Raw genomic sequence first — 14,006 nt, 5'->3', positions numbered from 1 at the left:
TTTAAACCTCGTTTAGGAATATATAAAGGTATGTACATATACGTCCTCAACAATGATTAAAGTATTACGTTACACAATGTGGAAAATATTGCGACACCGATAAAAAGTGACTAGGGTAATATCCTGGTAATCTTTAAACTTTAAAGGTCAGATAACGGTTATATAACGTTGCTCATAAAATAACTATCATACCCTCAATGTAGTAAACTAAAGAAATATAGCATTTTCTTAAGTGGTTATGAGAGTTATATCTTTGTTGTATTAGTATAAAACTCGTATTTCCTTTAACATTTTATAATTGTAAAAAGTTCTTCACTTTTCCAAAACTTTAGGAGATATTTTTTAGATTCCAAATGTTTCAACCAAACAATGCTTTAAGTAAACATATAAAGATAATTATACAGATATTCTATACACATGTTAGTAAAAAGTAGGTTTTATTACAGCATAAAAGTAGTTTTTGTTGTTGATTTTCGGACACCAGTTTAGAAACATATAATAATGTATGTATGAATGTACCTATGACTCGAAAAACTTAAAAATAATCAACACCGATATCCTGAAAATGTGATAAAATCCTTTCGGTCACCATATTGATATGGCGCCTTAATGGTGGCAAAATATACCCAACAAGTTCACCTAGGAATATGTATAGCACGCTTCTTCAATCTGGGATGTTTTCACTAAATGCCTATAATACGTCTTCAGTATAAACATACCTTAGTGGTTGTTTTTTTTGTTTTTTTTGTTTTTGTTTTTTTTACGATTGTAATCATTTTCAAAAGTATTAAGTTTTTTGTTGACCACATCCTATTATGCAGTATCATACTACCAGTATATAAACGAGAAAGGTTGTAATTACTTACTTGGATTTTTGGTGATGATGACGGAGCCCCTGGAGATCTCAGTAAGATTGGAGAGGCCGATCTCCTGCAGGTTGTACATCTCGTGGACGACGAGGCTGTAATCGATGAAGAGTTTCGCCCCGCCGATGCGCACGAGGTTGGGGAACAGCTGACCGATCCTGCGGAGCCCCTTCACCCTGAAGAAGAGTAGATACTGGGTGATCTCTCGCAGCTCGGGGAACGACCAGGGCTCGAAACTGGACTCGTTGGTCTTCTCCATGAGCAGAATTTGAACATAGCCCTCGACCACCGTGCAGCCCAGCAGCTGGGAGAGATTGGCCTCGGTATTGCGCACATTTACACTCGAACATATCTTTGCTGAGCCCATCTGTGTGAGCAGCAGAAGTACGAGCGCAGCGAACTGAGTCGGCATCCACATCGTGTCTTCGGTCATTCACTGTTATGTCTAGATTTATTACCATTAACTAGTGTCTTCTGAATAATTCACAACATTCTTCTGTTTCAACGAGCAGAGTATGTACGGTTGAGTACCTCATTTCATATTAGTTCTGATACACTTTCATGTAATTAACACCTTTTAGCATAAAAAAGATAAAATCTAAATTATTTAAAATATGTGATGTTATCTCAGGGAGTTGTAAAAACCACACCTGATTAACATAAATTTGTTTTGATTAAAGTTGTTTCAGCCAAATTAAGTGTATTCCTCTTGCGTATGAAAATAGGATTATAAATACTGCAATGATGTTTTGATAAGCCTTATTAAAATTAATGTTTGATGTCTTTGAGACTACATTAATTTAAATGCCGCGGAGATAACATCTCTGGAGGCGCGTGACTGAACTTTAAATTAAAGAAGGCGTCAAAGAGACCTATCAGTGCTGTGTTTACGTTAATTATTGAAGTCTTGTCTGTTTTATTAAGTTCTGTAACTTAACCATAACAATATTCCAAACCAAATCTGTAAGTCACATAAATAATTCTTTTAATATTCTGTTATGACACGTATTAAGTTAATTTTGAGAAATCGACAAAAAAACTTCTGCTAATTGTACAGTAAATAATGAAATGTTCAGAATTAACTTAAACTTTCAAAGACAATGTAGTTATTGTTATAGTGCTACTGCATTATCTCAAAAAACATTATATCGGTTATATAGGAGTATAGATATTTTAGAAAATTAATTTTAAATTTAGGGAACTTATTACACAAGGCCGAAATCTTTGAAAAGTTGAAAGTAGCAATTGATTAAACGACAAATTTAAGTTGTCCTCCGAGTCTAGGCACTTTTAAAGTTCTTTCTTAACTAACCATACACGAAAAACAATTTCCTAAGTACAGAAAATTCGTATTTAATAAGTTAATTCGTATTAATTTAATAACGAATAATGTGTTGTTTTATGTGCGTAAATAGTTTCCAGATTACAGGAGTAAATAAAGGAACAATTTGGAACAGAAGAGATGTTGAGCGACATAAACCTTTTTGTAAATGATAAAATACATTCATGAAGAAATGAATGACAAAATACTTGTATAATATAATATGCCGCGGGTTCACTCTTAATCTTTTTTTTTCTTTTTTTTTGTGGAACACTTAAACACCATACACTAATACTGTACTGTGTCATCCATTGATTCAAGGTCTAATATTATTATGAGACGTTAAGTGGCAGAAAGAACTTGCTAGTCCTACCGTTTCATTTCATTATTTTAAGCTCCTACAACAGAAAGATGCTAAATTTCATATTTCATTCAGACTTACAGTAACCCGAAATTGGATGAGAGAGAATGAGCAGTGCAGTAGTTTTAAAATAAAAAGAGAAATCGATAAAAACGTGAATATAAAAAGGTTCACTGCTTATACAAACCCAAACACTTACAGAAAAATAGTTTTGACCAATATCTATCTTAGTCTAACCTAACACTCGATTGGTTGAAAAAAACTTCTTTTCTGTCTGTCTATGTATCCGCACGATAATCTCAAAAACGAACTGAACTGAAACTGCGCATGAATCTTCATTTTTATATAAGCAACATCGCGTTCGATGATTATGCATTATCACTCCATGACGTGTAGTTGAGCGATAGCGAACATTTTTACATTTGTCTTAGGGGAAGCATAATGACGAGAAAATCGTAGAATAAATAAATTTGTAAACTGAGACAAATCAATACTGAATAGTTAATAATCATGTGAGTGTGTAATAAACACTTTACCCTAGTAACATTAGCAAGAGGCTTGTAATTTAGCATGATACTGGTTTCCTTAAGGAAGCGTTTTACGATTCAAGTGGTGTTTTGTACTCAGTATTTGTTTTAACAAATTGTTTATATATTCACTTAAGCTATTTCACAAAACTTTCAGGTCTAATTTAACCAGTTTGTTATGTATCCAAGATTGCAGGTTTGGAAGATATTGGTATTCTATTTTCCGTTAATTATAAAAATATTCTTCAAAATAACAGTTTTATGTGGATTAATATTTATACATGTATACATTCAATTTCTAAACTAGCGTTCAAGAAACCTCGTATCCTCAGTTTTAACATTGCGAGTGCTAAAGACACTGCGATGGTGTTGAAAACCCTTCAGTAACAGTAGATAGTTATATCCTAACTATATAAACACAGTTAGATAGGAACATCCTGTAATTTGAAATTTCTCATACCTTGCTATGATGAGCTTGTACAATTATCCATCATTTTATAAGGGTGGACGAATTCTCTGAAGACCTCTATTGGACACTTACAGGTCCCTAGTAATATTATAATATGTCGCTAAATTGTCAAAATTGTAAACACACAATCATTTATCTTTAATTCCTCAACCTTCAAGTAATTATGTGATTACCTAAAACCGCTGTTAACAATAAAACCAAAACTTAAATTGTAAATGCACTTTAAACGCAAACATCGTACAACAATAAACATAGGTACACATTGTAACTAGCAGAGTGAAGTCCTTGAGACTGCATTAATTAAATCAATATCAACACTGTTCACATAAATGAGATGTTTCAATTCATGGCATGCCGTAATAATCACGTTGCTGCATATCGTAATATGTATTTCTTCGTACAATGAAATTGTTTTATAAATCCGTCAATTTATCACTTTCGATTTTTTCAGGAAGGAACACTTATTATAAACACCAAAACAAAACACCAAACATGTGTGTCGCCAGCAGGTATACATAGACCACACCCTGTTGTATACTTACTGGGGTTCTTCTCGATGCGTACAGCTCCCCTGGTGACTCGGGCGAGAGACGTCAACGCCACTTCACTGAGATCAAACACTTCGTACAGCACTAGAGCGTAGTCCGCGAACAGCGTGTGGCCGCGTATGAGAGTCAGGTTAGGGAAGAGCTGGCCGACGCTCTGTATACCCATCACCCGGTAGAACATGAGATAATCGGTGATCTCCCGGAGTTCCGGAAGAGAGACGTTCCGGAAGTCCGCCTCCTCGGGCCGCTCCATCAGCACGATGTGGACATGCCCCTCCACCACCCGACATCCTCTCAACAACTCCAGCTTCTCTACTGAGTTCCGGATGTCCACGCTGGGGCAGATGCGACTGCTGACTCTCCACGCTGACAAAAGGGCGATGAACAGAGTTATCATCGCTGTAGAACCTCTCCCGTCGCTGGCTGAGGAAATAGAAATATCCTTATAGATCACGGAGCAGGACTTCCAAGTCAAACATTTTCATGGGGAGTTTATATTAAACAGAGAATTGTGAGTTCTTGCGAGAAAGAACTATATCTCAGCTGAGCTTAATATATATCATGAGTCAAAATAATCTTGCTCAAAAACTAATAGTGGAACTTATTTTTCAAGCCACTAACATGTCAATGAGACTCAGAAATCTTGATGAAACTAAAACACTTGCTAAAAAACCTAAGTTATTTGTGTTCCTTGTAGGATATCACTAGATTAGACGAAAACTGTAGAGAAACATTTGCTGATAGGAGAGTAACTGTTGATTTAGAAACTAAACAGACTTCGCGGAACCGTATACATTGTTATGTCAGTTTTCAAACTTTAACATTACATAGTAATATAATCTACTAGTGCTATAATGTAATGCCTGCTTTCTCAAATTATCCACCACTTTCATTTCTAAAACCTAACTTCTGAATGGATATTAATTTTCATACTCCATTGTTATTCACAACAAAGCATGAGTACACTACACCACGTGTCGCATAATAGTATTCGGTAAGGTTGTATGCAAAATGGTAAGTCTAAAGAAGAAACTTTTCTCGGTGCATCTTACCATATGATACATTCACATTGTTTGTTCATTAAGCTAGGTTTCATGGCAGTGTTTTAAAATAAAAGTTCCTGTGAGGGAGGGTACTTCAATGCAAGAGCGCGCTAAAATCAAATCTTTTCATGCATTCTTTACATTGACTTTCCATTATATTATTTTCTTTAGTTGCAGGCTACATTAATCATTTTAGTGTTATGACTTTGTATGATGAGAAGATCCTTATGTCTGGTTGGATACTGATGTTGATGAACTGGATAATTATGGAAGTTTTTGAAGGTATACACGCATACAAAGTAGATAAACAGTGATGGAGAAGTTAAAAGGTGTTCTCTGTGAAACACCTCCCGACAACTGTCTCTGTATCTCAATCCAAATATCGATCTCACAGTTTTTTCTGTAGTTTAAAAACTCTCAGTTTGTTTCCAACCGACGCCGTTCCCCAGAACAACATACCGTACGACATCAAAGGTACAAAGTAACCCTGGTGCGCGGATTTTAGAACGTGTGATTCCAAAAAGGATGAAAGATATCTCAAAGAAAAATTGCAAGTTTCCACTTTAGAACAAAGACTATCAATGTGAAGCTGCCAGTTCAGTGAGGAATCCATATGAATACAAAAAAAAATTATTGTTTAACCATTTTTTACCTCCTGCTACAGTATTTTATCATCGGTAATGAACATCAATCATCTTGAAAATGAAATTGGCGTTGTCAAAGCAAACAATTTCAAAAGCAGAGCTCAAACACAGAAATGGCTTGTTATGAATGACTTGTGTATCATGTCAAGCCTCGTGTCCTAATTGATGGGTCTATTCAGTAATCCACACCACTTGTTCCCCTAGTCTTGCGCAGAGCACACACGACTTATCACTCAAGCAGCAGTTATTCTCACGACTATTTTAAAAACATACAGTAGCTTCCATGAAGCTTTTTAACAAACTTGTTTTATTTATTGTACCAAATTTTCCGATATATAAACTAATTCAATGAGGCAAATTATTGTTTGATGAATATCTAAGCCGGAAAAATATATTTTAGAAATTGAAACAGAACACAACAACGAAAACTATATATTTCAAGTAAGGAACCTCATACCTGTTTCAGACTTGTTCCAACAGTGCGCTGGTTGAAAGCCCATTAAAAGGCTATCACTCAATTAATTTAACGAAACCTAATAGGTTAAGGCGGTCTCATCGGATAAAGAGTTAGGTTTAAAACTAAGTATTTCAATTAATTATAGGCATTAATAGTGAATTAAGTTATGAAACAAATAACAAGTTTTAGAAAGAAGTATAACGCCTAGCGTTTATCATTTTCGAATTTGCGGAAGTATAGGTGAACTATATTAAAGATTTGTTCACTTGGATCACACTAAACAGTTTTGTAAATTGAAAAGAAATACAAAATTATATACTTTTAAACTCTATTTTAGGCTTGAAACTTTTACTGTGCTGTTTTGATGACGTAACTAAGACATCACTTGTAAACTATTAAATAAATAGTGTATTAGATCATCAGCACATCAGTTGAATGGACTCTGTCTGTTTGAATATTGAGGAGACAGTTTAAAGATAGCAACGATCTTAATGAACCGCCGCTGCCTTATTTTGAAACCAGTTTGAAATTTCAAAATATATTAGTTTATTATGTTTATAGTAATTTTAGCTAGAGATTAGGGTTTGCCACACATTGCTTGCATTAGTGGCGGGTCCAGTATATTTATTTTATCCAGTATAAAATAAATATACTTTATCTTATAAAATTTCTACTTTTATAAAATAAATTAAAAATTTTATAAAATTATAAACAGAAAACAACTCTAAGGCAAAATATGAACATTATTATGACGTAGTGGAAATGTTAGGTGCAACAAGCCATACAACCTTGCCAAAGTCCTATCAAAATCTTCGTAAGGTTCTGTTATATTTTTTCCAAGCAAGTAGATATATTTATCCGATTATAAAATAACTAAGTAGCGACACTTGAACGTCGTAATAGTAAAAATATATCAAGCATAGTTACCAACACGAGTAGAACGAGTCGATGTAAATATAGTGAAATTCCTATAACAGATATTGAAACATGAGTAATTAAGCTATTTTTGCGAAGACTACCTCGATTTCTACCGTAAGTATTTTGCCCAAACGTTTAGAATAAATATTCTTGGATCTCAGATATAGATGAGAGTAATATAAATCTATGGAAACGCTTATTTTAATATTTTGATAAAGATAAATTGTATAGCTTTGACTTTTGGTTTATATAATAATAATAATAATAATAATAATAATAATAATTTTATTGCTTTAGAAACATGTACATGTTATAGCAATTGTCAAAGAAGAAAATAAGCTAAAATTTTGGATTCATACATTACATCTAGGTGTTACTTTCGTACATACAATTTATTCCATCCATCCTACTGCTCATTTATTCGAATTTCCCACTCTAGCACCAGCGTCAGTCAGCCAATTATGTGGTCACCCAAACATGTGCCATGAACTCGTCTGTATTGTAAAAAGCTTCTGAGAGCAATGCACTTTTTCAGACGAGTTTTAAATGCCTTAGGCATTGCGGCACTTTTTATGAAATTTGGCAGTTTGTTGACAAACTGAGCTCCTGCCTGAGAAGGCAAGCGCTCATGTACTACCGTCCTGTGTCTCCCAGTTCGGTAGTTGTCCCTGCCTCTAGTCTCATATGAGTGTATATCACTACCTCTGATGAGATTGCATTTTGACTTGAAAAACATAGACGTCTCTAGAATGTAGAGGCAGGGTAATGTCAACAGTTTTCAGTTTTCTGAATGCTGGTCTGCACGACTCTCCTCCATTGTAGTTTTGCAATTGTTTCGAACGGCTTTTTTTTTTGGAGTGTAAACACTCTAGAGAAATGTGTATTTGCACAGCCTCCCCACAAGACCACTCCGTATGACAGGTGGGGGTATATCAATCCATAGTACGCCGTCATCAGTACCTGAGTTGGGCAGTATTTGGATAGCTGCCTCAAAACATAAATGCCTGAGGACAATTTTGAACAAACGTTGTCTACATGACTATCCCATGTCAACCCTCGATCAAGGTGTATTCCAAGGAATTTAGTCGAGTAGACTTCTTCGATCTCAGTCTCCTCCAACATCACTATAGGACTTTGATCAGAGACGGTCGGCCGCAAACGAAATTGAACAAACACACCGATTTTGACGGGTTTGTTTTAAGATTGAGCTCATTGAAATGTTGAATTAAGTTGTTGAGCTCAGTGAATGTTGTCATTTCAAGTTTGTGTGTTTGATTTTTCTTTGAAACAGAGAGTCGTGTCATCGGCATACTGGACTATTCGTCCTTGGTGCAAAGATGAGCCAGCATCGTTGACATACAATAGGAAGAGTAGCGGACTGAGAATGGAGCCCTGAGGAACACCACAACCCAGCTCACCCCCCTCCGACCGTACGTCAGAAATTTTTACGAATTGTGTTCTATTACTGAGATACGATTCAAGCCACAAGAGTGGCACTCCTCGTATCCCGTAATACTCCAGTCTGTGAATTAGGGTGTATGTGATCAACGCAGTCAAATGCTTTAGATAAGTCAAGAAACACACTAAGTGTGTCTCTATGACTTTCAATTCCTTCTACTATCATCTCGACCAGCCCAACGACTGCGTCTATTGTCGACTTCCCCACTTCGGAAACCGAACTGGTTTGATGATAGTAAGTTGTGTTTTTCCAAAAAATTCAAGAGTCGACTGAGGAAGATCTTTTCAAAAACTTTACTGAAAACTGGTAAAATTGAGATGGGACGATAATTTTGAACTAATTTGGGGTCACCTTTTTTGAATATCGGGGTGATTTTGGCTTTTTTCAGAGAGGATGGAAATATTCCTGAGCGGAGAGAGAGATTTATCAAATGTTTCAAGCGGCCTGAACAGGTGCTGTGCACATTGCTTAAGAAGCCACATTGAAACATGATTTAAAATCGTTTGATTTTTTTGAAGGAAGATCTCTCATCACTCTGGCAATTTCCTCTTCTGTAGTAGGAGCCAGAGCCATAGAAGCTGCTGGGCTCCGTACCAAAGTGGAATGTGGCTGATGCTGCTTTGGACTGAATCCTTGGTCAGCACCAACCGAGGCAAAAAAATTATTGAAAGCGTCCGCGACTTTGGCTGCATCGCTGACTTGATCGTTTTCCAATCTGAAGCTCAATTTGTCTTTCAGTTGGTGGACTTTTTATTTTTAATGATAGCCCATGCCGTTTTTGAAAAATTGTTTGACGTTGAGCAATTTTTTGGTGACGTCATATGCTTTTGCAGCTCTGATCACCTTTTTATAAATCCGCTTGTAATTTGTAAAAAAAAATTTGAAAGCCTCGTCACTCGAGTGCTTGTTGATTTCAGAGTAAAATCGTAATTTCTCCCTTGAAACCAAAATGCCTCTTGTAATCCATTCACATTTTGTATTGTAGCCTTTTGATGGATTGTTTTTAGGGGACAGCTCACGTTCAGATGGAAAATAAAAGTGTCTTCAAAGTTTTTTGAATTGTAATTCAACGGGATCTCTAAAATTTAGGCAGTTCCAACTCTCTCTCGAAAGAAAAGAGTTTAGAAGAGCAATGTTTGAGGGCTTTGTGTTTCTGATTGTTGTTTTGTATGATTGGGTCCCGTGCTGGTTTGAGACCACTGACAATGGCCTGTTGGCCATAGTGGTCTGAGATGGCTGTGTTGATCACAGACACCCGGAGGTCAGTCAAGTTTGATATGATGTTATCTATCGCAGTCGCTGAAGTGCCGGTAATCCTTGTTGGTGTGTCTATTGAACAGACAAGACCGAAGGACCCCAACAAGTCAGCGAAATGTTTCGTCAAGGGACTATCGATATCTAGGACATCAATGTTAAAATCTCCCATGACGATAAATTTTCGATCCCTCCTTGTCATGTCAGTCAGAAGTTTTTCAAATTTGGAAAAGAATTGTTTTTCATCTCCGTTTGGGGACCTGTATACTCCAATTACTTGGATTGTGCTGTTGTTTCTGTGAATGTTTACCCCTGTGACTTCTAAGTCTTTGTCAGTTGTGCTTTCGACAGAAACAGGGGTAAACGAAAGATTGTTCCGAGCAAAAACCGCAACACCCCCACCTTTGGCTGAGGGAGCGACAGCATTTGTTAGCCAATTGGTAATTTTTGAATGTTGAAGTGTTCAATGTTGCTGCTGTTAAAATCCGTGTTCGGATATGACTAGCACGTCGGGAAGAAGCTCTTCGCACAAGAGGGAAAGTTCCATTCTCTTGTTTGTAGCCATTTGTGCATTTTGATGCAAAAATGTCAAGCTATCTGAAAATTTGTTTTTCGAATTTGTTTTTTTAAATTTCGATTTGAGGTCAGTCAATTTGTTTTGGTGGACTAGTAGTGGGTTCCCTAAAAAATTTTGTTTTTCTAATATATTGCCATGCTGCTGGTGTCCTGTGCTCTTAACGGCGTCAGCGAATGATTCAAAAAGCAACACTCTTGGCTGCTTTGGCGTCTCCTGAAGATCGGGTTCCGGTCCTCCTTCGGTTCTCGACATAGCAGTGGGCAGTGAGTGGCTAGGTGCAGCGACAAGCGGAGGTTTGTGGCGGCGAAGGTTCTGGTGCCATGGTGGCCAGGTGCGCAATCATGAGGCACGTCAGTAGTCGCTTCCCACTCTCGCGAAGATGCTGGCCGTGAGAGGTGAATAACTGTCGCCCGATGCGGCTAATGTCGAGCATCTCCACTCCCTCACTCCGAACACAGAGCTCGCTGATGTAGGCATTTGCTACTCTGATGGTCTCCTGTATCGGGCTATCGGGGGGCAGATCGTGCCTTGGAAATAAAGGCGTTATCAGGACTTTAGACGTCCTGCAGTTTTTAATTATTTCTTCAAGGTTGTTGAAGATTATGTTCTGTCTCCCTGCAGCTACATCGTTGTTCCCGGAGATCAAGACGAAACAGTTGTCTGGAGGAGGGGCGGCGTCTGGGATTGTGTTGAGGAGGCCGGCTCCGGGTTTACAGGTTCCACATACATTAGTAACACCGTCCACTCCCGCCCTCATCATACTGGCAAGATGTCGGGCATGGCTGTCGCCTACAATAGAGACAGTCTTAAATGGCAGTTTTTTCTTTCTTGTTTTCAGCAAACATGTACTCTTTTTTCGTTTTGCACTTTTCAATAGAATGATTTGTTTGTTTCTTTTTTGTTTGATTTTTCGTTTCCTCTTTTTTGTAGCAACTGCCGTGTATGTGTCGTCCTCTTCCTGTATTTTAGATAGGATCTCGTAGCTGTTGCTAATTATAATATTATTTTGGGGTTTGAATACTATTGATTTTTCAAAAGACAACAACTTTTCATTTTTTAATGTTTTGATTTCCTCTTCCAAGGTCTTGATGGTAGTCAACATGTTTTTGTACCTTCCTCTTTTAATAATGGACACCTCTCACAAGATCGGTTAAATGAGTCTGTGGTCTGACAATATTGATATACAACCACTATTAACAAGAAAAACGTGGAATAAACAAATAAATAAATAGAGTATACATAGTACTACCATATGGCAATTTTCAATATGTTACCGATACGATATGAAATTATACAGTAACAATTACTTTACAAAATATTTTACTTTAACCTGCGATAATTAAGCCAAGCTAGACAGCAACGGGCGCGCCAATTTTTTGACTGGGTATTATTAACCAGGAGAATTAATAAATTTGGGGTGATTTTTAGACCCCGTGTTCAACAGAGAAAGCGTAAGAATGAGCGTATAAAATCCAATATAGTACACGTGGGCCACCACGCCTCTGCTGGTGGGCATACTTAGTGATTCATTACTGAGAAATTTAAGATGGCGGATCAAGATACAGAAAAACTGAACATCTAATAAATTGTTTGTACTGGCGTTGATGGAAGGCTGTAACAAAAAAATGTAATTGGCATGAGAGACAAGTGAGGGGCGGCCGAAAGAGGGACGATAAACGTGCTACATGCTTTGGGTGTCACAAGATAATTGACATTGGTGACTTGAAATGGAATATTAGGAGGATATCTTTGTCACAGAATTTTGGGAATGGCTCTAAATCGTGATTTACAGTTTTGTACATTCCGTTGATAGACCCAATCTGACGCATAGTCTATTTAGGTAAGACAATGGTCTATCAAGATGCATTTTCCATTGTCATTCCGAGCATTGCTTAGTGTATTTGATAGTCAACAAAGTCAAACACACCTCGGATTTTGGATCAGCGGCGAGGGCTTCGATGACATCTTCGTGACTCGGAGAGTGACTCCTAACGACGGATGTTTTAATTAGGTAGTTTAAAACAAATGTAAGCCCTGTAAGTCAACTTAAAATAATAAATTTAAGATTTTAAAACAAACCTTGTGCAAACGATAAGGTTTAACTATTAGTGTTTTAATTATCTAAGAGGTAACCGTCGAAGTATTGTACACCGTCAACAGGGCAATTCCATCCCGTACAACTCCATCTCGTATTTACGATTTCCATCTCGTACTCCTCTACAAAATCACCCTTGATCAGCCTTCCATCACATTTTATGAAATATTTTATGAAAACACGTCATTTAATTCAATCACCATATATGTATGGAATTAGTTTTGTATTCCTATCCGTTTCAGTAAGAAGAAGGTTGATTTGTATGTACGACCGTTATTTTGAAGGTTTACTTTTACAAAGCTTCACAAACAAACAAACAATATATACTCAAACTGTGCGGTATAAGGGGTTATTATTATATCACCTATTACGGAGGATGGTGGCTCCTTAATAGGTGGCATGTCAATATATCACATTGAAAACTCAAGAAGCTCTGCCGCCATGAAACCGTATGATTTAAATTGTTTTAAATACACAAGCGGTTAAAAAATTCAGTTTTTAACACTATATAGTTGTTCTATTACAGAAGGTCTTAATATAGATAAAACGATTAGGTAAAAGGTCACTATTTTAGATTTTTTGGATAACAGTTTACATTTGAGAAATAACCTAGAAATGATGTTTCATGAATTCATTAATTAGGACTGTTCATGACTTGACATTGAACTTCAATAGACGATTTTATAAGATCAGCAATGACATTTAGTTCAGTATTATTTAACTGAATTTACAATAAACTTTTCTTCATCAGGCACTTCAGGATTCTGGATAGATCTGTTAGTTTTAGTTGGCGTTAAAATAATTCATGTGCCCTGATATATGATTGTTGACGATTATTTCTAAACTAAATTTGATTAAATACAGAATTAACTCTCATCTAGTACTATAATTATTCATCATGTTATAAGTCATATGATAACTAAAACGGCACAAATAGTGTGACATAAAATTAATTATATTTGTGCCTTACTCTTTAATCATAAAGGAGCATTGTTAGTGATAATGTAATAGGGTTTTGCAATAATGAGTACTCATTTGTACAAAAGTTCAAATATCAAGTATAAAATGGCTAGTAATGAAAAAGTAAAAATACATTTGTTTTGAATTATAATATGTTTCTTTTATTTTTGCCCGGAGAATGAAATGGAATTGAATTGATGTTTGGGGGAAATGTCGTAATTCACAGAGTCGGGGATATGTCGAAAAAGGAAATGAAGATGTGTGTGACATTCTGGTAGCGTGTATGATGTACGACTATTCAGTGTGTGATTTGTTCAGTAGCACGAAAGTATCAGTTTCTATCAGGAAAATGCATTTATTAGCCCAAACGTACCTGGTCATCTTAAAACAGAAATATCCATGTACGAGGAGATTGACGAAAATCTATCATTGATTAGCAAATGCTTTATTAATCAGGGCACAGAAATGACAGAAGACAAAAATAGTGTCTGAAGCGTGCCAGACCTG

The 14,006-nt window shown here is 36.4% G+C and overlaps 1 protein-coding gene across 4 annotated transcripts in view; it reads right to left on the bottom strand.

The window, feature by feature from the left end:
* The window catches only part of LOC124357607 (insulin-like receptor), a 58,258-nt gene that overhangs the window by 22,899 nt on the left and 21,353 nt on the right, over positions 1-14,006 (bottom strand). For 3 of the 4 annotated variants that reach the window (XM_046809538.1, XM_046809536.1, XM_046809537.1), the window contains exon 2: positions 867-1,440. In XM_046809538.1, the coding sequence (XP_046665494.1) occupies positions 867-1,299 (433 nt within the window). In that variant the 5' untranslated portion in view covers positions 1,300-1,440. Of the gene's footprint in view, positions 1-866; positions 1,441-4,086; positions 4,516-14,006 lie in introns of all 4 variants that reach the window. The other variant, XM_046809539.1, reaches the window with a different exon arrangement.

The sequence above is a fragment of the Homalodisca vitripennis genome, chromosome 3 (genome assembly GCF_021130785.1).
Source record: "Homalodisca vitripennis isolate AUS2020 chromosome 3, UT_GWSS_2.1, whole genome shotgun sequence".
NCBI lineage: Eukaryota > Metazoa > Arthropoda > Insecta > Hemiptera > Cicadellidae > Homalodisca > Homalodisca vitripennis.
The sequence above is the reverse complement of the archived record's forward strand: the minus strand, read 5'-3'. Positions and strand labels throughout refer to the sequence as shown.